This window comes from Hyalella azteca, unplaced genomic scaffold (genome assembly GCF_000764305.2).
Source record: "Hyalella azteca isolate HAZT.00-mixed unplaced genomic scaffold, Hazt_2.0.2 contig1932, whole genome shotgun sequence".
Lineage (NCBI taxonomy): Eukaryota > Metazoa > Arthropoda > Malacostraca > Amphipoda > Hyalellidae > Hyalella > Hyalella azteca.
The window spans coordinates 18,078-41,238 of NW_025932224.1; the positions used below are offsets into that span (position 1 = coordinate 18,078).

Here is a 23,161-nt window from a genome sequence, read left to right on the forward strand (position 1 = left end):
CTATGGATCATCATGGAAGTCTACTAACTGGGGAGCTTTAGACGATAATAATAATCGTTCTAATTTTCTAACTTGACATTTTCCTACGTTCATTCAATTCATCATCGTCGTGGAATGTGTGAGGAGACATCGTCAATCCAAGAATCATTTCCGTGATTGCAGTTCATACAAGAAAGAAAAAGTTCAGGGTTGCCTCTTATTATTGCCCTTTGTAGGTGAATTATTCTACTTCCTCATCATCTTTGAATTAGACGAAGTGAGGAGTCGATGAGAGAATCGAGAGCTGCTAAAGCGAGCCGTGATACGCAAAAAGTCTTAAATAATAGAAGGTGGAAAAATTGGCCACTAAGAAAAATTTTCATCCCTTGCTTCTAAAAAATTAAAAGCAGTGTAACAGCGGGAAATTTAAGAAGTAAATATCATATAAATTTTACAAATCATGTTAAAAAATCCATCAAGTACCTAATTGCTCTAATTGGGGGCGAAAAGATGGGTGTAAACGGCATCATTCTAGTAGAAGCATTCACACAAGCCTACAATAAACAAAATATCACTTCAAACTTAACGGACGAAGTAAAAAAATAAACATAATTCGTGCAGGATTTTTCAAGTCATTAGTGAATAGAAGTCGTCGTCCTTGCAAACGCTGCTCTAATAGGTGTATTAAATGCCAGCAGCAACCCAAGTTAGGGGTGACAAAAGATCTTCATGAGGGTTAGAAATTCAGACTGATTTCAAGATGAATGAATACGTTACGATGCAATCTGTTTACCGGTGTCATTCACTATCAACAGATAAGAGGTCTTGGGAGTGTATCCTAATTTTTTCACAGAACACAAAAATTTTGGCTACGATCTGCAAGTGTCCTAAACCCCTCATGCACATTTTTCCATGGAATAATTTCTTGACATGAAAAGAAAAGACGTTTGCCAGCGTCCAACACAAACACCGGTTGCATGATCATTTACAGTCAAATTGAAATGGCGGGTATATACAAAAAAATGTGAAAATGGAAGTCTAGAAAACAAAGCAAACCTACCCCAACTCAAATGTTAAGTTAATATCAACTTTACGACAAATCCTACTGGAAATAAAACAATCGAATACTGCCCATCGCATGATACCAAGGCTACTCACGGAGATCGATGAATTTCATTGCAATTCGAAAAATACTTCCGTGTACTGAAATAAAAAATTCATAGGTATCGAGAACATCACCCAATGAAATTAAAAAATTATATAAATAAACATTTCAAAGTTCACGCTATTGATGAGAGTTTTCCAACAGCCTCAAATTGATTTTCTTTGTCGACTAAAAAAATTTGACAGAGAAGTATTCGTGCAATTCGTAATGTTAGCTAAAATGAACACGCCTGTCATACAACAAAGATGTTACAAGAATACTCACAAATGATAGTCAAAACGAGCATGCTCATGGAGCAAACATAAATAAATTACATGAACATTTACAGAAATCAAGTGACACAACGGTCTTCATGTCACACGCGTTAAGAAAGAAGCCATCAATAAAGTTAAAGTACAATTGCAAACAAATATATAATGAATGAAGAAAATGCATTGAAAAATGAAAGCAAAATAACAGAGAAAAATTATGCAATATTATGAAATTTAACAGATATTTTTAAAGTTGAAAAAAAAATTCAAATTAATGCTATAATAACTTCACATGTTCGGGAGTTCAGAGAAGAAAAAAAAGCAAGCAGAAATTGAGCAGAACATCTTGGACCAAGTAGAGACACAAGGCAATAAAGATCTCACGTCCAAGTATCTGAAGAAACCAATAAAAGATGCAGATTCCACAGCCGTGCAGTTCATAGAGCAGAAGCACAAAAAAAAATGCAGCCGAGATCAAAGCGAAAGTCAGAAATGAGGTGATTGATCACTTCTGAATAGTTAGTGCACATGTTAATAACAATCACACTACATATCCAATCAACATCAATTTGTTGATGCATCGTGGTCCGTTAAAATCCATGGAAACATTTTCAGCGTCCTAAACTCTCAAGATCTTAAGTCAATGTTGAAAATCAAAAAAGTTCTAAATGCACGAAAAATAGTTATCCCTGTCAGATTTATTTGATGGAGACAGATTTTCGGTAGAAAGCGGTGACCGCATCTATGTTCCGGAATAATCACGTAGCACATTTCTTGGGCGACAAGAAAATAACAACTCGAGGAGTTGATCATAAATGCTGTCCATGAAATCACATGAGGGGCTATGAGACGGAAATGTAATAGGTAATAATTGGCAGCTACTGGTTTCGATTACAACAAAAACAGAAGCATTCTTGCAGTAGATCTATGGATAAATTTCAAGAATCGAACCCATGATAGAAGAACAGCAGAACAGGTACCATTGGTATCTGTAAAAAATTAAAGTATAAGAAATATAGTATACAAAGTGAAATAGCTGTGGAAAAAAATTTTAGTTACATAACAAAGCGATTAAGTTATTCAGAGAAGCTGAAGTCATTAATAGTTGGTCTAAGATTTATATTAAAAATTTAATGGAACCATGAAGACAGGCTCTGGTCAAAGGTAAAAATTGTGTTTGAATATTTTCCCCAGTAACTTTCAAACAATAAAAATTACACCCATATTTTTCACGAAGATAATAGTCTAAAATATCTAGTGGCGAATAAAACCTCGTCGAAAACCCCATCATGAATCTCATATTAATTTATGCAAGTACAGATCTGTGATCCAAACAGCAAGTTTCATGGGAGTGAACTTCACGCCAAACTACAAACTTCGTGACACAATATCAAGCTCGACAGCATTTCGAGAATAACTAATTCAGAACATACTTTAGGGATGCTTCTATCACTCAACCAATATTTGGAGAACAATGATCAACATTTGAATTAATGTGCACACACAAGGTTCGCTGGAATCTCCCAGAATAATTTTTTTGCACTAGTTTCATTTTACAACCAAATTATCTCTAGTGCGCTGTGCTCAACAGTTCAAGTGCAGTCTTGCGTCCAAGCTTATCCGAGTTGACGAAAGTTGATGAAAAGTGAAGCATCAAGTCGAGGTGCGATTAGATGGAAGCGATCGATACGAATTAAATAAAGAAGAGGCTTAAGAAGGAAGCACTTCCTTGCACGGTATCCAGATATTGGGCACGTCATGCTGGACCAGAAGCTGTTTAACATTAGCGTAAATTTCTTCGGGAGTGTCACCCATGACGACGCCACTGAAGTACTCCCCGAACTCGGATTCGATTTTTAAGGCGCGCTCGAACGTCTTGATGGCTTGTTCCTCCGTCACGCGTTTGTTCCATTCTCTGTAATGGATGAGTTTATCAACATAAAGATGACCACAAAATCAATATGAGAAATTACGGAAAACACTTTCCGTGACACCGGACACATTGCTAGAATAAGTATTAGAAATGATGTATTGCCAATGATAGGAAACGAAATGAAAAAAATTCACTTCGTGATGAAGTGTACGTATGCTCTAAAGATTGAAATAATAATAATAAACGAACATTCCTAAGTAGTTTACTATTTGAGGGAGTAGAAGAGGACAAATAATCTTCTAATAGATAGCATGAACAGGCTTGGAGTCCAAAGTCTGGAGTAATTAGAGTACCTACCTAGTATGGTAGAACTCACGACTTTCGATTTGATCAGTCAACTTTTAATGACCCAAATAATCTCTCGTGTGTTTATTGACTTGACTGACCTGATTTGTTCAGCCGACTTAGGTTTGATGAAGATGGCGATAGGGTAGAGCTGGGCAACCTGCAGCCGTCGAATGCCGTTGCCGGACACATCGAGTATACAGTGCTTTCCCTGGATGTGGTACAGCTTATTAACGTGAGCACAATGACATGAATTCATGCATTAGATAGTGAAGCTTGCGAAAAAAATGCGGAGACAACGAAGCTTTATTTCAGAACACAACATTCACCCAGAAAAAATGAATAAAGCAATTGTCTAAATAGTGACACACCTTACCCACAGTACAAGCAAAGAAAAGACGTAGCACTGATACGCCCCCTTGCTGGGCCAAACTGATAAGGGCAACAAAAGCGTTGCTTTTTGGACAAAGTCTCAGTTGTTTCCCTGAATGTTGAATAGCTAATAATATAGTAAACCAATATTCTCAGTTCACTGAAGAGATTCACCTTTTCGGCGACGGTTTTGACGGACGCCACCGAAGTGCCGTAGAGATTATCGTTGTACTGGCCAGCCTCGATGAAGAGATGGTTTTGTATGTCGGCCTCCATCTGCTCGCGTGATGTCACGAAGTGATAGTCGCGTCCGTCCACCTCGTACTCTCGTCTCGGACGCGTTGTGTCTGCTCAAGTTTGATCGAATTCCGGTCACTGGCAAAAAATACTACTGATCCATTCAATACTACAGCCTCATATTTATTAAATCCGATGCATTCTAAACACGAGTCAAGAAAAAACGCATATTATACCTGGGCAATCTCAATAAGCATGAAAGATACATTGCTTAATAAGTAAAAAGTGAATAATTCAGGACATGAAAAGATTACTAGTCAATTACTAAGATCAGCACTACGATTTCGCTGTTAATAATTCACGTATATAGATATAAGTCAATGGACACAATTGAACTAGGAAGAATTAATAGCTTCGTCACAATTTCAGGTATCCAAATTGCTTTACTATTACAATAAAAACTGAAAACTAAAATGAAAACGCTTCCTTAAAGTCAATCTAGAATATAAATGAATTAGTAAAGATATAATATTAAAGTAATATAAGGTAAGTAAATTTAACATGAATTTAAAATCAAAGAAAACGCTAGCAAATTCCCCATATCTTTACGAAGATATGGAATTAATGAAGATATTTGGTGAATTTGCTTAGCATTTTATTCTATTTAAATTCTTGGCAAACTTGCGATTTAAGCAGACTAATGATGTAGGTACTTATATACGAAGTACACTTATTTCATGAATATTAAGGACAGCATGAGAACTGACGTGGGACGCAAGATCCGAACTTGTCCGGGAATTCAGCGATGAGGTCATCATTGATCCTGTCCTTGAGGGGCCCTAGCAGCACGACCGGCCGCGTGTAGTTGACGGTTACTTGCTGTACGCCCTCGTATGATACCACGTGCAGGTCGTCACATGGCCCTCCTGTGCACGCAGCGTCAGAACACTCGTATATTAACTTCAGAAACACTCGTATATCAACGTCAGAAACACTCGTATATCAACGTCAGAAACACTCGTATATCAACGTCAGAAACACTCGTATCTCAATGACAGAAACACTCGTATCTCAATGTCAGAGACACTCGTATCTCAATGTCAGAGACACTCGTATACATCTCAATGACAGAAACACTCGTATCTCAATGTCAGAGCTGTCTCTTATACACATCTAGATGTGTATAAGAGACAGCATCTCAATGACAGAAACACTCGTATCTCAATGTCAGAAACACTCGTATACATCTCAATGTCAGAAACACTCGTATCTCAATGTCAGAAACACTCGTATCTCAATGTCAGAAACACTCGTATATCAATGTCAGAAACACTTGTATCTCAATGTTAGAAACACTCTTATCTCGGTCAGTCAGGGTAGCAATTCATTATGTTAAGGCGAGTTTTCCAGCCAAATTTCATTTGGTCCGGCTGAATTCAATCAGATGATAAAGCTTGAAATTAATAATACGGCTTGATATGAGCACCTAAGTCCCAGTTATAAATGTTTCATATTTTTTCCACTGTATTGGGCAAATTGGGCAAGTATGTCGTCTTTTGACTCCGTTACAAGGCTATTAGAGGCAAGAGTCAGATAAGCGTCCATATATGCAAATTTGGAAAACGAATTAGAAAGCTTCTCATTAGTAGATCAAGCGGAAATGTAATAAAAATTAAATGGTTATATTTACTTGTTAATCATCCTGTGAGATTCAATAATTGCAGAAAAGATCATTTTTCTTCCTATAATTAGACTGTATTTTCCATTTTGATCGCCTAAAAATATGCGACACAATGCTAGTGCACGCTATACAACATCTAACATTGAACATAATCATAATTTCATTAAGATATAATCTACGTTCAAGCAAGTGAAGTTAAGTATTTAGCCTTATTGTACTAAATCTAACAATAACAATTGATTGTATTTAACAAGCAAGCAAGAATATAAAAAATGTCAAATACCCGACGAATACACAGAAATATTATGTTGATGCACACGAATAATAGTAAATAACGTGAGTGCAACAGAGAATAACAAGATAAGAATAAAGAGTCTTGAGAAAAATCACGGTCAAGCCTCAAACCCACTGTCTAATAAACACAATCGTAAGTTGGCAATACGTCAAGTTGAATAAGAACCTAGTTACTCCCCCAAACATGAGCCAACAAGAAGAGAAAGGCTTTGTGTTTAATCACCAAGATAAGTTTACATTCCAATTTGCTACATTGCTCAAAATTACAGCTACTGTTAAACATTTAAAATTATACAGTAAAGAAAATAAGAGTGAAATCTATTTAATGTTTTTCAACATCAAGAATTTAGTCAATTACGTAGTAGATAGAATAATATATTAAGAACATAAGCAACCCGCTCGACTAACAGATGCAGACAACACAAAGTAGGAGTTAGCAAACTAATATGCATGCAGCTTTAACTCAATCTTGCGTTAAGATACGAGTTTCTCAAACATGAAACAAAACTTTGCCATTGGAAGTACCTATGTATGATTTCACTAAACGTGTACACATTCAATTCCCAAACAGACCACAGCTGCTAAACTTGATCGTCACTTAGCATGGTTGAAAATTTTGTAGCAGCGTTTTCTATCTCGTGTAACGACGAGGTGATGTAAGGGACGAGGCTTCAGGTTTATAGAGTCCAAATACTAAAGCGCGAGTTGGGATCAGAGTGTTTAGAACAACTTCGCGTGGTCTTCTGAATGGATTCAAAGGAATATGCAGAAACAAATGATTCCGAAAATGTAAATACCTATTATTAGGTAATCCCGGGCTCTTTTTCATTGAGCATAGTAGCGATGCTAACAAGGAAATGCAGTATTTTCTTACAGAATCCTTCAGTACATTCTTTTCAGCAATTTGTACATTTTGGGTATAGCCCTTCATTAAGACATGTTTGATTAAATAGTATGTTTAAAATTTGTTTGAAGTTAAGTTTTTTCTGTTCTCTAATAATTCGAACTGTATTAGGATAGACGAGTTGAAAAATTTCCTCTGAGGACAGATTGGTAAAAATAAAGCGACGTATTTAGCTCATCCCATTCTTTGTCGTAAATAAACATTTTCGTCTTAGCTTTATTGGTTAGGTGAACGCCAGTAATCAGAAAGTGTGCAAGAATGCAAGAACAATGCACCTACCATAATCCTTGACCGTTAGTTACACATGCAGCCTGAAGCGACCAAATCACAGACCCTATAGCTACTATACTCACGTATGCTGCGCGTCTCGCTGTCGCCGTCAGTAACGCACGAAGATGCTACCAAAAACAACGAACAAATTACATAAGCACTGGTATTACAGCAACACTAGCAAGGATCTCTTACTCGGGGACCAGTCAAATACTTTATTCTCTCATGCGGGTTTTGTATGGCTTTCTTGCACGAGTAATTTAAGGAAAATATTCAAGGATACAAATGGGGAGTAGGGAATTTTTCTGAAAGCCTTCAGTGGTGCTCAAAGGTAAACAAATCTAGATATCATTCCCACGCCTTAATTAATTAAAGAAATAATGATCTTTGCACCAGTCAAGCCGCCCCAACTTCGCCGATGTTCATTCAACAATTCCAATAATAGGGTTTCGTTAACGATTGCAACGCATTAGCGTCGTTTACCAGAAATGTTTTGTTAAACGAGAAATGAGTTACAAAGTCAAGGTTTTCTTTCAAGATTATGTACATTAGAAAATGCTGCAGTTGCAGATTTAGGAGGAATTGTCGAATTATAACATTCGGGCATTCGAAATGGGGTCAGAGGATTGACCGTATGCATCCCCGATATTATGGGGATAAAAGTCAAGACAAAGGTAGGCAGGCATACAATCATCACAATTACAACTGGAAACAATGGTGAGGTAGAGTATAGCCACGCTTAATAATAAATCATTCGAGCAGCAGACGAAATCTTATAAGGAAATTCATTGGAGCCATAAAGAACACGAGCATAAACGTCTGAAAATTTAAAGGTGGGAGCAGAAGCATGAGTAACTATGAATTACAGTAGAAGAATAAAGCAACGTGAGATGGAATAAAGTACGAACATCCTTATCACTTGAGCAAATTATCGAGGAGATCTAACAGCCAGGGCTATGGAAGCAATTCTGCTCAGAAAATTTTACTAGAAAAAATTATATCAAAGGACGGCCAAGACAAGAAAATTCGTTTGCACACGATAAGCAAAAGATTAGGCGAAAAAATGAACGAAGCTTCATATAATTTCCAATAAAGATAAATGAAAGCAGAAAACATACGACAAACTGTGTCCAATCATAAGATTAATCATTGGAGTTGGAACAGCAGGATGCAATGTCGGATAGAAAACAACGATTCAATGTAAATCATAAAAAGAAAACCACATAAGGATAGACACGAAACAAATGGCACGAGACTCGTAGAAAAAAGCTTTTAACGAGAACGAGAAAAAGCAGGAAGTCCAGGTGATTAAAATTCTTTCAATGCACGAAAATAAAGCAATTAAACCCAAGCTACATTTTTCACTTACTCACCGTCGATACTGCTATACACGCAGCACTCCCAACCACTTGAGCTTTAAATGCAAAAATGCTCCCACTACGTATTGATTTCTATCTCAATTGAGCAGGATCGTTTATAGGTACTGAATAACAATATTTTTTGATATGGCTCTAGCAACAGATACATGCTAATGAACCATCAGATGCAAAAGACGTAAACAAAAAATTGTAAATGTCAACACGATGCGTGAAGTAACGAACCCGAAACTTATCATCGGGCAATTACTTTTAACTGAATAACTTGTACAAAATAAATTTTAAATTTTTATGATAGATAGGGATGACATTCTAAGACTACTATAAACATTTCTCAGCTTCTGACGTGCGGCAGTATCAAAGAAAAATGCAATCAACCGAACAAACTTGAATCACGGGGAACAAAATCTGATGCTAAGGCGAAACAATGCGGATGCAAGATCTCACCTTCATAATTCTCCACTACATGAGTGAAGCGCCGCGAGTCAACATGTGGAGAAGGAGTAGGTTGTTGTGGTGAGTGTGTGACGGAGTGGTGCGCAGTGGACAAGTTTAGAAAAGATTATAAGTTTGTGAGATGTGATCGGTCAAATGGTGAAGCAACAACCGAAATGACTCGTCGAAAATGGTAATAAAATGAGGAACCGCTTGAGAATCAGTGATCAGTATCGACAAAAGCTCAAATGAAATGAAGAACAAAGCGAGAATGAAGTAAAAGAATGCAAAAAAATAATCCAATCCAATTTGGACGTTTTACAAGTACGTTTGCACGTTTGTAATGTTATTGAAAAAATAGGAAAAAATAGGAAAAATTAGGCAAAAGAATTGACAAGTACGTAATAGAGACAAGTGAGATGATGAGGGCGACATTGGAAGAGAGCGACACACGGCGACGAAGCATGTAGGAGAGAAGAACAACACTAAATTGCTAGTTGAATCTTGGACGTGACTATGTGGGAACCATTTTACAAACTAATTATCAGTAAGGAATGATCAATATTCATATAGTTGATATTTAAAAGTGTAAATATGTTATTAGTTTGGTTAAAAATATTCAAGATTTTCAAAGATGGGCAAGAAAAGTGACCGTCTTCGGCGCCTTCTGCAAGATAATCCTCACATAGTCAAGTCTAGTTAAAAGATGCTCAATAATGCGTAGTAAGAACTTTTTAGAGGCGCAGCGTTCTACATGGCATAGGCAATACAAGGCAATAGAGATCCTTAGTAGGCTCGATAAATAACTATTAGAAGTAAAGTGCATTCAAAAGAAGATGCTTCAGGCATTCACATTCACGCAACGTTCTTACGCTTAACTGCTTTATACTTTTTAGTACTTAATTAAAGACGTCGAGAAAACGAGTTCTATCGAGTTTTTCCTAGTAACTACGGGCAATGAATTAGAAAATAGTCCGATAATGATGAGGTAATTTGTCGATACCAAATAATTCGGTTAGAGATCAATAGTAAGTGCTGGGAAAAAGCATAATGCAACTCGCTGTTGCGTTTCAGGGGCAAATTTATCCCTCGACTTTTCAACAAGGAAACAAGAACCAAAAATGTGCAATGAAAATAAGGAGGACGCGACTAAACAATTCAAGTATAACGCTGGAAGTGACGACAAAAATTCCGTGATAACAAAGCCCAAAATTCCAATAGGCTCCAGAGAAAATCCAATGAAAAATTTTCAATAATCACGGAATATTCCAGGGGGCGATTGTCGATCGCTGCTTTGTCGAAAAAAGCGGTTAACATAATGAAAGAGTGAAAAAAGAATTAGCTCTTGACAAAAACCGAGTGATGGTGACATATCTAAAGTAATAGAATACGGCGATACTCAAGAAAGAACTACGAGGAGCGAGCAAAATTCTGCAATTTACAAAGGATATGTTCAGACGAGCACAAAAATCAAATTAAAAAGCTAGCCAAAAACTCCAAACAAGTTTGTGAAACGATTAGCAATAAATTAATTTCTCTACATTTTGACTCGAGTCTTGATATAATTTTCAATCTTCGTTCAGAGAACGTTAAATTGTATCATGCTTCTATTTTGCTTTTACAAAGAGAAAGATACTCAGCTCTCAGATATTACGAAAACAGACTTCAAAATGACATCACCAATACCAGACCTTTCGCTAATAATAACAAGCGTAATGAAAAACGAGAGAAAAAATTGTTTCTACTGCAGTGCTATCATCGGTAAATCCTATCTTTTCAGTTCAGTTGGCAAGATGATCATAAAGGTGATAATACATGGGCACAGCAGTGACAGCCAGTAGAACTCGAAAACTCTAACTGCAACCAACCAACATTCTACTGGCTTCGATTTAAGAGGTACTGGATCCTGCCGTGGCCATAAGAGTCCTTACAAGAGGCCAATAGCACGGTAAATAGTGGCGGTTAGTATTGAGAAGTTTTACTGGCTGCCACTACTGTTCCGTGTACAAGCACTTTAACACAAACAAGTGGCGCATCGAGCACAAACACGGGTTCTCGTACAGGCCGGAATGAACACGGCGTTCTCCAAGCAGCCTCGCTCATACACCGAAATTTTAGTCCTTCATGACAGGCGACGATAAATAAAAAACAATTGAATCCATTGATAAATAAGACATCGTTCGTTATGAGAATGAAATGGTTGTTACGAAAACGATTACTTGAAGCGATGCTACGAATTACATCCACGTCCTACCAAAGCGAGATCCACGTCCTACCAAAGCGAGATAATTAACGCGCTTTGGTTTCGCTAGACTGTTTCATCAAATGAATTCTTAGCTTAGGTCACATTTACTAGGAAAATAACGAAATCTAATAGAATGAGAGGCTTCTAAATTACAGAAAGAAGTAGATATAAAACACGGTCTTTATTCAATATGAATTGTTTAACGCGAGTTTCGAAGTTGCTTGGGAGAAGGTTAGGTCCGCACACCTGCAGTACCTATCATACAGCACGACCACCTCAGACACTAACACCGCCGATATTCATTATTATGATCACGTTTCGTACAGCTCAACAATGCAGTCAGAATCAAAGAAGATGGAAACATATTGAGATTCTTTAAGCACCAAGGGTGCCACTATCAAGTTCACTATTTCCAAATAATCTGGGCGTGTTCACACACATTTGAAAAAATTGTCCACTGCATCTGCTACTAGGAATGTTTCTCGGCAGCAGCGGAGATTTATTTAGATTTCATATTGAGCAGATAAAATGATTGACATTGAGTGAACGCAGCCCAAGATGGCTTGGAGAAGCAGGCACTATGAACGCTATTGCATACCAGATTTTTAATAGTAGTAATGCTGATAGTGAAAAGATTACGAACTGATGGTAATAATAAGAAGATATTTACATAAAAGATAATAATACTCACGTTCATTGTCAGATCCATCCTCGGACTTTTCGTCTTTGCTCTTGTTTTTGAACAAGGGGAATTTTTTAGTGAATGATAAAGGTTTCTTCTTGCGTTCCAGAGTGGATTGCTGAAATGGGACGGGAGGTCGTGAGGGAGAAGACACGCAAAATGGGGATATGGGTAAGGGGGATCAGTTTTAGCATGAGTTCGTGAACATGAAACATATTATGGGTTCATGAAGTATTAATGAACATGAAGTATCAATATTGTGAGTTCATGGCCAGGATTTTTACTAGAAGAAGTCATCCTGGTAGACTGCTTTGTTCTAGAAATGAGGGCTATCCCAAACTCATCATGCTATGAATAAAATATGCTAAACAGTTAAACAAGCTATGAGTAGAAGATGTGGGATGAAAGACACGGAATATAAGCACTTGGCGGTTAAATGATCACATATGACCGCGAATTATTATCGTTCATCAAAGTTTTTATTCGCAATCTTAAACTCGTTCAATTATTGCGTGAACGACGAGGCGCAAACGGTGAATTTTGATTTCGTCATAGATATATTGAAATCGGCAAGCCCCATAGGAATGTTATGGTATCTGAATAAAAGGAATAGGGGTCACGATGTCATGGAATTATTTTATTAGGACATTTCATCACATGATATTTGATCAAGGATGGAAAAATGACGAACGAACGTGAACACCCATAATTATGAGTTTAAATGTTTTAAATAGCTGAGAAGAATAAAAAAATGACAAGAGGTGGATGTGGCAGACAGTTAATAAGATTCATTAGAGTACGTAGCCAGCAAAATGAAGAATTCTATAGAATTCATGACCTGTTATCAGATCATGAAAGACTGCCTTCCTTCAAAAAGTCTATGAAGAAATAAAGCTTATCTTTTTTCTATTAGCTCAGAGAAAAATCCAAGTCTTAACAATTTCATTAAAATATGAAATGCACAATGTCACAGCCATACTGTATATAATATTTTCAGTGTTTGAGACGGCGTGGTTTGTAAAGAGGGAAATTCAACTGGGTGAAAAATGATAGTGCAGAACGATGATTTTGATCATTGATCAATAAATACGTATTTATTCAAAAATTAAAAACAAGGCAAAACACAGTTGTACAACCTAGCTTGACGTTGCTAGAATAAATGACTCCACTTTTTGTTTTACCAAAGAATTAATTATAAGATAATATTAAGATAAAATTATAATTAATAAAAGGCAGAGGAACGAAACGCTCTCGAATCATCAAAGTTCCGGTGCCATGAACTATGTTCTCATTTTTTCATCCATGGCGGAATTAATACAACGTCGATATTTGGTAGTCGAGTTTCAGCAATTCTTGTGTATATACATAAGTAACACAAATAGCTAACAAATAGGATAATTGACGAGGAAGTCTCACCCTATTATTAGCGTCTGTATTGGACGAAGTTTTGCCCTGGAAGGCGACAGAGCGAAGCCGCGCTCGCTGCTTCTTCTCCCATCGCGTCTTGGAAGGGATGATGCCGCTGCCTGCAACACACATAATCCTCAACAAATTGCACTAACTAATAAAAGTTTTCGAGTATATCACAAGGATCAGTAGCGCTTGTGGTCAAACGAAATCGCAATAGCAATTACTGTGTTTTAAATAAACTCGTCAGAGAAGCTATCGAATTTGAAGAACCTTCAAACAATAGATTATTTTAGTCACTGCTCAGAACCATCTGAAAGTCGGTAAGATGATGGTATCTTAGAGACGATACAGCCGTAGAAAATTTGATACTTGCGAATAGCATATATTTTCATAATTATTATAATGATAATAATAATAGTCCCCCGAAGTCCGTTTGAACCAGAAGCCACGTCGTTTGCGCCGTCGAATAATCTCTTTTACTAAAAAATACGATAAAAAGGAACATATTATTTAAAAAAAATTAATTATTGTTAAAAAATTTTGCAGAATAAACTTACTTTGTTCTAGCGACATAAATAACCATAAGTGGTAAAAACCAAGCAATGCCGAAACGATTCTGTTGAATTTTAAACAGCAACAAAATTTGTCACGTTTAATTGTTATTAATAACACAATATGGATACTGGTAAGAATCTCGCCTTCTTCAGAGCCGTCAGGCTTGACCCTCCTGGCTTGCCACCACTGGTCGTCTGATGCGTTGACGACGTGCAGGATGGCGCCGTGACTGAACGCCAGACCACGTGAAGGCAGGCCGTCGTCCTTGCTGGGGTCGTAGTCGAACAGCGCTCTGCACGCAGCATGCGCGTTACACGTTTGAAATACAGGCAAATGGAGGAGAGAGAGTTGAAATAAAGGAAGAAGTGAATATGCTAGGGACTGAAGATGTTGACAGCACACAGCGATTGATTACAAAGAGCCATTCATCGCTAAGTTATAATACTCGATACGGTCGAACACACGAGTTAGCGAACCTGAAATTCACCCGGTATTATGATCAGTTTAGGAAGCAGAACGGCATTCTTGAAAATTGTGGTAATTCAAATTGAGCCAACAGAGCGGCAGTAAGAGGAAAACCTGAAGATTGGACACGACGTAGAAAACGGCGGCAGTCTACCTTATGCAGACCAAAAAGCATGGCATATTTTTCACACTCAATACCAATAAGCGGTACATGATGAACTCGAGTTCTGAGAGAGGCCTAGCAATGGAAAAACTCCCAACTACGTAATAATCCGAGGTACACGAGACAAATGCGGTGTGTATCAATACTTTTACTCACGGGCGACTAACAAACAGTTAGCCCACCTAAAGACTAGCAATAACCCGTATAAATCCTGGCACTTTCTTTTTTAAATAAGGACCACAGGTGGGCCGGCCGTCAGCAACTTTATGTTTAAATGTAGAGGAAATTATAAAGCAGTTCACTGCACTGGTACCTACTGCCTCGGTATCACCGTGTCCGCAGCACGTAGTTCCATCAGTGACAAAGACTACCTATCGTACTACCTCACACTAATGTACAAACAATACATACGCTCAGTGCTGGACTATGCAAGTCCAGCCTGGGCACCCATAATTCCACCCACACTTTACAAACACCTACAAACCATACAAAACAGAGCCTTCAGATTCGCACTTGGCAGCACCCAAACCACACCATCCAGTCACGTCCATGCAGAAACCAAAGTCCTCTCTCTAAAAGAACACCTAGACATGAGAGGCGCCCAATTCCTTGCATCAGCACTCCACAATACCCTCACTAAGTCCCTCAGTCCCTGCTATTACTTTCAGTACCTACCCGCTACACCCAGATAAATTGTCAACACTCCCAACAACTACTATCTCACAAAAATTAATTCAGTGACAAATTACTGTGTTAACAGGAAATGGCTGCATTAGGTATATATGCAGATGCTATAATCCTAGATTAAAATAGCAAGGAACTAACTTGACGTAGAGCTGCTTTTTCTGTGTGGTGCGTAAGGTGCCGGACATCATTTGCTGTTTCAAGTCGTGAATTTTAGCCTCAAATCTGTTGTATTCCTCAGGCTTGTACTGAACTGTCAACGTGACGTCCTGGCCGGCATTCTGTGCAATACAAGAAAAATTAGAATTCTCGTCGATAATCAATAGCCCGGCACAGCAAGATCAGAAACTTGAATTTAAAGCCTAAATTGAGCTGCGTCCAACCACATGAATTGATTGGACAATTAATGTGCGATACTGACGTTTTGTACATCCAGCCTTAGATGATATGAAAATGTCACATGTTTTTTTATTGGAGATGTTTTTTAACTGAAAAAGCTTGCTTTAACATCACGGATGCAAACAATCATCAGTACATCAAGATGGCATGTTTCAGTTTATAGTTAACCAAGAACTATCTCACCTTGAGAGTCTGAGCGGCTTGTTCATGGTTCGCATGCCGGAGATCGATGTTGTTGACAGCGAGTATCTGGTCTCCTCTCTTGAGCTGACCACAAGAGTCGGCTACACCACCCGCTAGTAGGAACGATATGAAGATGCCCTCACTATCCTCACCACCAACGATGTTGAAGCCCAGTCCTTCGTTGCCGCGGTGCAGGCTCACGTGTCGGACACTGGCGACAAACAACACGTCTTAGTGACGAGGCTTAAATACTTGACCTCATGATAAGATAATTAAAAAAATCCACATGAGGATCGATTTTCGAAGTGGACATAACCTCCGCAAGTAGGAAGGTAAATAACGCTATTGCCTGAACAAAATGCAGAAACAAATGTTCAAAAATTGTAAAAGTTTTTGCGTAGCAGGGAAACGCTGGTTTGCTTCAAGAACAACAAAGAGTGATAAGGAAAAATACAATAAATTATCACCGTTAAGAAGTGGGCACGAAGTAGGTATATCAAACATTATTTGTTCAAAGAACACAAACCGTTAATAATAACAAACGGGTCAAGCGTTCAGTGACAGAAGAAGAGTGTAATATACAATAACAATAAAACTTTACACTCATCAAGATGAAATATGTATTATCATTTATGAATTTATTTAAAAACGCAGGTCCATAATCGCCAGTGATAAACAAAGGGGTAACTACTTGTTCAGTGGTGATTGGAAACGATTGTGTTCATTACTCAGTCGTTATTCCTAGACTATTTTATATTGTATTGAAAAAACGAACGACGGCAATAAAGCGGGATATGGCGCTCAATCCTTCGGCATCACTTCAGCAAAACGAAGATTGGCCAATAAAGCGAATAAACTTGTTACGCGCTTTCCTTCATAACCGCCATGAATGAACATGACGTCAGAGGTACTTCCAAAGGCTTATGAAACTATTTTCAAATATAAAATCCCAAGGCATTTAACTGCCAGAAACAGATTGAGCATTATCAGTAATTTAGCAGTACTCCAGAAAAATTTTCTCAAACATGTACATGAAATAAGTTTATACACTAATACTGGTAACCGATTTCGAATAACCGAATTTGTCGGAATCTACTTTTCTTCTCAACATGGAGTCATATCGAAGCTATGTATAAAATGATAAATGAGAATAATGCTGATAATCTGTTTCATTGAGGCTATAAACTCAGAAAAAATGAATGAATCATATTGTTTAAATGGTGATTTTCTTACAGTGCGAGCAGAGAAAGGACGTAGAACTAATGCACATTTTTGCCCGGCCTAAATGGGTCAGGTTGAGCCACATAAGGGCAAAAAGTGCATCGGTTTTCGAACCAAGTCTCTCTCGTTTCTTTGAGTGCATCAAGCTAGCCTCAGACTTAATTGGAGCGTTCACATCCGGGTTAAGACGCGTAATTCCGATAAGAATAAGAATAATTTTCTTGAAAACGTTGCGTCAATATGGCATCACAGGCAGTAATGAGTTTCAAAAATGTTTCGTCACCATCAAATTGTGTAAAATTAAACGTACAATAAGCAAGCAGCTGCATTAAGATTGCTCTTGGAAGGCATTCAAAAGCAAGGCAGCAAGTGAGAACTTAATATCGTAAAACAAAGAGACGCTTGTTCGGTAACAGCGCAGCACTGCACTCAACCTTCATGGGTGCAGCATGACTATACAGCGTCATCCAGCCACAGACTCTTTTAATACAACAGCACGCCTGCAAGCTTGATTAGTTCTAAACCAAACAACATTAATAAATGTGCAATGTCAGTTATTAAAGAAAACCTGGTGAAATCTATTTGCACCGAATTGTTGGGCATCGCAGCGCACTGCATTGACCCTCGAGTCAATGAGAGGAAAATTTCTGCGAACGGAATAAACAGCGCATATATCAATGCAGTTCGAAAGATAACGATGAAGATTGCTGCTAACGGCAGGTGTAGAAAGCAAAATGGACGGTAGAAAAAAATTTGCATAAGTTATTTTGCGCAAAAATTCGGTAAAATTTTCCCTTTTCCAATCAGGACGGGAATTAAATATTGAAGGCTACACCTAAACTTCATTTTGAGACCATTTCAAAAATTATTAAAAATTCGGGACTAAACACAACCGAGAATGAAATGCCGCATTTGAAAGGAATTACGAAACAATCTACACAAATAAGATTTCAGAATATTTTGAAGGCTCACATTGAAGCAGCTTCATTAATTAAAAGAGTTACTATAGATTAATCGCGTCTTCGAACGATCTTCCCCAAATAAGGCAAAATCTGACACTTCCTTCGTCCCAGCGGCACTAGCGAAGGATACGACCTTGTCACCACGGTAACGAGGACATGTATCATGCTTCAACACATAAATTCTATTATTTATAGTTGATTTTTGCACACACAAAGTAACATATTTCACGCTAGAAATCGTTCACATCAAGCTACATGTTTTAGTTACCGAATATTCAACTTAATGAAATAAGAGGCCCGGGACAGCGAGTATTCGTTTAATTTTCTGTAGGTAATGTAAGACCTCAAATGTAAGACCGTAATAACTCAGCACGGACAGCACACAATATTCCAAACACGATATCAAAGATTCCATATAATTACCAAAAATTCTCTAGAATAGTTTTACATTTGAATATGATTACTAGGCATGTTCGTGACAATTAAAAATGTCTAACTTTGCATTTTAACGACCGATTGAATTAACATATCCTATTTTATGACGCCTAATTGAATATGGAATAACGATGAACTGCTTAAAAGAAAAGAATTAAAACGCCTAATTGAATATGGAATAACGATGAACTGTTTAAACGTAAAGAATTAAAATAAATTAAACATGTTATTCGTATTCAAAATATTTTTACCTGAAAGCTAATTAATATGATGGAAGTGAAGTAATTTTCTGGACGTCTGTGAATGAACTTCGATGATGGCAGCTATCAACGAGCTCGTTTATAGGAAGAGAAGCCTTCAGGGGCACGTCGCCACACGACATTCATGAATATTAATGCAAGGGGAAGCTTGCATTCATGAGCAGCTTGTCAAGTTGAAAGATAACGAGTCATTTTTATGATGAATTTTTGAAATATGATCAATTGCCACACGTTCCTTGAAAGGAACGTTCCTTGAAAGGAACGTGTGGCAATTCTACCTACATGTCAAGTATGGGATAAGAAATATGATATCAATATTTTTTCAATCCCTTATACGGAGAATTATCCAACCAGGATCAAGGTATTACGATGGTATGTGCGTATGCTATCAACGAGACGGGGAAAAATCCGCACGGAGAGATGCGCACTTCATCTCCAAAATATTACACCGTCTATCATTCAAACAACGCTAGAAAGCGGTTCTGCTCACCTATAAAGCGTTTTTGGTAGTACCTAATGACACTTGCAAAATATTTTTGGTAGTACCTAATGACACTTGCAAAATCATAATCAGTTCAACTCTAAGATATAGATTAAACATTTTCCCGAGCCATAAAGCTTATATTCCATTGCTTACGGACACATTAACCGCCGTGTTTTTAACCCTTTATAATAGCAGTTGATTCTAATCGTTTCCATTATGTTAACGTAACTGTCATTAGAAGATAGATTCATTGGATATGCTAAAACACAACAAACTTTGGGAGCTAAGCGGAAAAAAGTATTGCAATTGCAACTCGAATAATGGAAAATGTAAGGGTACATGTTGTCGCTTCGTTAGTCAGTTTCGACTTATTGAGAAAGTATAAGTAACAAGATAACACAAATAAAATGAGATATTAACCGCAAAAGCGATACGTTTAAAGCAATGCAGCAATCAATAATACATTCGTTTAAACTTTAAATTACTCGCAAGTTTAAAGGAAATTTCTGGGAGCGTATACTGCATGTTGGAAGGATGAGACCTGGAAATTTTTCTCACTTGGGACGCCTTGCAGGAAGGATGGACTCCGGTGTTGTAAATCTTACTGGCAAGACTCTCCGTAGGGATGCTAAATCTAAACCGATTCGGGTTGGGGTTAAAGTTCTTATAAGAAGACCAACAAAGGTAAGTACGTACAAAGAAATACAATGTCAATTATTTGACGAGCAACATTTAACCCTTTCACGGGTAAGTTACCATATATGATCACTTGAAATCGCATCACAAAAAGCCTCACCACGGCTTCCTGTTTGTTTTTGAGACATCCTTATAATGCCTCAGTCAATCACTAATTATCTGACCATCGTTCTTTCTATATCATCACCAGCTGCAAAGTCCACAAATTGAAATATGAGCATTTAAATGAAGGTTTTGACTCAGACAATGGAACTGACGCTCTTTCCGCATTTTCTTCAAAAGGTGGAAGTAGCAATATATATATTTATTTATTTTGGCAGCTTGATTCAATTTAATTAAATTAAATTTTTATGTTTCTAATTTTTCAATTGCATAAACTGAATTTTAATTATAAAGAAAAATTTTGTGTACTGATCGCATTTATTGAATTCTTCAAGTGCAATTTAAACCTTCAATAGGCAAAATTTGCAAAAATTAATAGAAATAAATTTATTGTATAATACTTCTTACTTTCTTGAAATGGTTTCTGACATTTTAATTTCTATATATTTCAATGCTTGCCCACTAAAGGGTTAAAAACCTAAACAATGTTGTGTAATTGCAATACATATACGGCGCGTTCTAGGATACAATTCATCGCTGCTCTACATGCTAATCACACGAGGCAAATGTAGTAGAACATCAGCCTATGCATATCAACACAAACATTGTGGACAAAGTTCGGAATACCGTAAGAACCTGGACGCATCTTACGGCATATTATAAGAGGAATCACGCATGGTTTCCATGGAAGAGATCCAGCCGCATATTACCGGCTCATTTGGAGCGTCGAGCTCCGGCTTCCGGCGCTATGAGACAAGCGGTCGACCGCCATACCACCAACTTCTACACGCATTCCGCACGCGGACTTCCCTGGAGCATCTCCTGCACCTCGGTTCATCTTCAATACTCTAAAATAGATGTCGCCTTCAATGATTCTCTGAAGTTGAAACCCCTGGCCAGAGTGTTGAAGCACTACATGCTTGTACAGGGCGAGGACTTCATCTTTTTTAACCCAATAATGCCGAGAATTATTTTCTGAAATTTTCTTTGGTTTCCTGTGAGAATATTATCACTTGTGGTGGTAATAAATAAAAAATATGTTCAAATATTCATTTTTCGTTGTATGTGAAAAATTATTATAGCTTGGCCCCATTTGGAACATTTGGAACCATCTAAATGACTTTAGAAACATTGTATCACGCAATACCATATACAGCATTAAAAGTACTCACTTAATCAATATAATTCTGCATCTAACTCATCAATAATATATTTTTAGAACGAATTACTCATCTTTCTCAGCTATGATATCAAGCCGTCCTGTCTAACACTTGGTTCTTTTTATCTTTGAATGTTAACTGAACAGGGAGTAGTTGACGCAGCAGAAAAAAACATTGCCAGAACATGTACACGATGTTTATCAAACCTACGCATCCAATTCTATATTTAATTGATCATTAAATATTATCATGAATCCATTTTTCCCGCTGGTTTAAAAAGGAACCGCTCGGCATTAATGGATTAACGATATAAAAGTATTCAGATGGATGTGTTGAACGATGGAAAAGGAACTTCTCCAAACTGCCTGTTTAGGAGGCATCAAAAAAAGAACTCAAATAAGTTTGAAAGTTATGGTCTGATGCTAAAACTGAAAAACAGCTATTAAACCGATGCGTTCGACAATAATCAGGCCGAGGAACAATATTTGCAGGCCAAATAAAAACAACTTCACTTTTTCGAATTACATTGTCAATAAACTAGGCTCTAGAAACAACAGTAATCCATGGGAACTGCTAACTGCAGGGTTCAATTGTATATTATTACAGCCACACAAATCATGAAACACAGGTAATTAGTATGGCAACTTGTCCCATTCTTGTAATACAAATAATTTCATTATCAACAAAATAAATCAGTAGTCACAACCTATCATGAATGACCGCTACAAGTTTAAACACTAGTATAATTATAACGAGAAATCATACGTAACTACTAATAAGCGAGCACAAGAAACAAACCTGCTTAGATCTGGTGTGTCATTAGCCTTTTTCTTCGAGTTTTTGGCGTCTTTTTTAGCGGTGGTAGTTTTACCATTGATGAAGCCAGTGGGAGGCAACTGAGCGTTGCCAGTGTTTTTGGTCATGGTCATGGCGACAGTGAGCAGCACAACAATGCAAGTGGCATTGCACACCCGATCAACAACAGGATAGCTGCGCAGTTGAGCGGCTCAGCATTCAGCCAATTGCTCTTGTGAAACTTCCACGCTGAAATTCTATAGTTATCCGCAACACAACACTCGGCAACACGCAATGGAAATGATGACCTTTCAATTCTGCCCTGAATTATTTGTTGATAGCAGTTAGTTGTGGAGCTGCTCAGCCCCCGTAACTTGCAATGGCACAAACCAACTTGTGTCAATCAATGCACTGGAATCAATGCACTGGAATAAGGATTGATACACAATGCAGGATCAGAGTTTTTGTATAAATAATCATTCCGTCTCCAGTCCCGCCACAACAAAATTACGAACACAATCCCAGCCACAAATTGCAATGATCTTGTATTAATGGAACTGAAAATTGTGGTGAAATCGTGATTATTTCATTATAGATATGAACGTAACAATTTTGAAAATAAATGATATTATTAGCTTAAATTTCTAGCTCTTGCACAAATTTCGGCCTTCGTTTTGAAGATGCTATCGGAGATTGGAATATTGGTAGCATAACAGGCGCTTCGATCAAGGCGCTAATCATTGAAGTAAAAAACTTCATAACTTATCTAACATTACCGTCAGCCAACATTACCGTCAGCCAAAGATATGACGTGATTAATCAACGAGCGTCACAAACAAGTGCATGCCTTGTGCCGCTAATAAGTTTTCAATGTTCCGTTCAAACTGGTTGAGAGTTGAAATGAAGAATGACATATTATGTGAAATGTGTATTAGAAGAGGTCTCAGCGAGACGAAACTCGAAACGTGCAGCGAGAATGAGTGAAATAGTAGCATGCGGTCAGCAGCTCAATCGCTGCTCTACATGCTAAAGTCTAAACACTCGAGGCAAATGTAGTAGAACATCGGCCTATGCATAT

General features: G+C 37.6%; 1 protein-coding gene across 1 annotated transcript; it reads right to left on the reverse strand.

Annotated features, from left to right (window-relative positions):
• Window positions 1-1,941: 1,941 nt before the first annotated feature.
• LOC108670993 (disks large 1 tumor suppressor protein) lies at window positions 1,942-22,483 on the reverse strand (the record flags this gene model as incomplete). The annotated part of the gene is given in 12 exon segments (XM_018158475.2): window positions 1,942-3,310; window positions 3,715-3,824; window positions 4,160-4,332; window positions 4,990-5,148; window positions 7,455-7,499; window positions 9,195-9,209; window positions 12,119-12,227; window positions 13,526-13,635; window positions 14,218-14,366; window positions 15,528-15,667; window positions 15,969-16,179; window positions 22,087-22,483. Coding segments are annotated over 12 exon segments (1,557 nt in total). The 3' UTR covers window positions 1,942-3,105.
• Window positions 22,484-23,161: the final 678 nt, after the last annotated feature.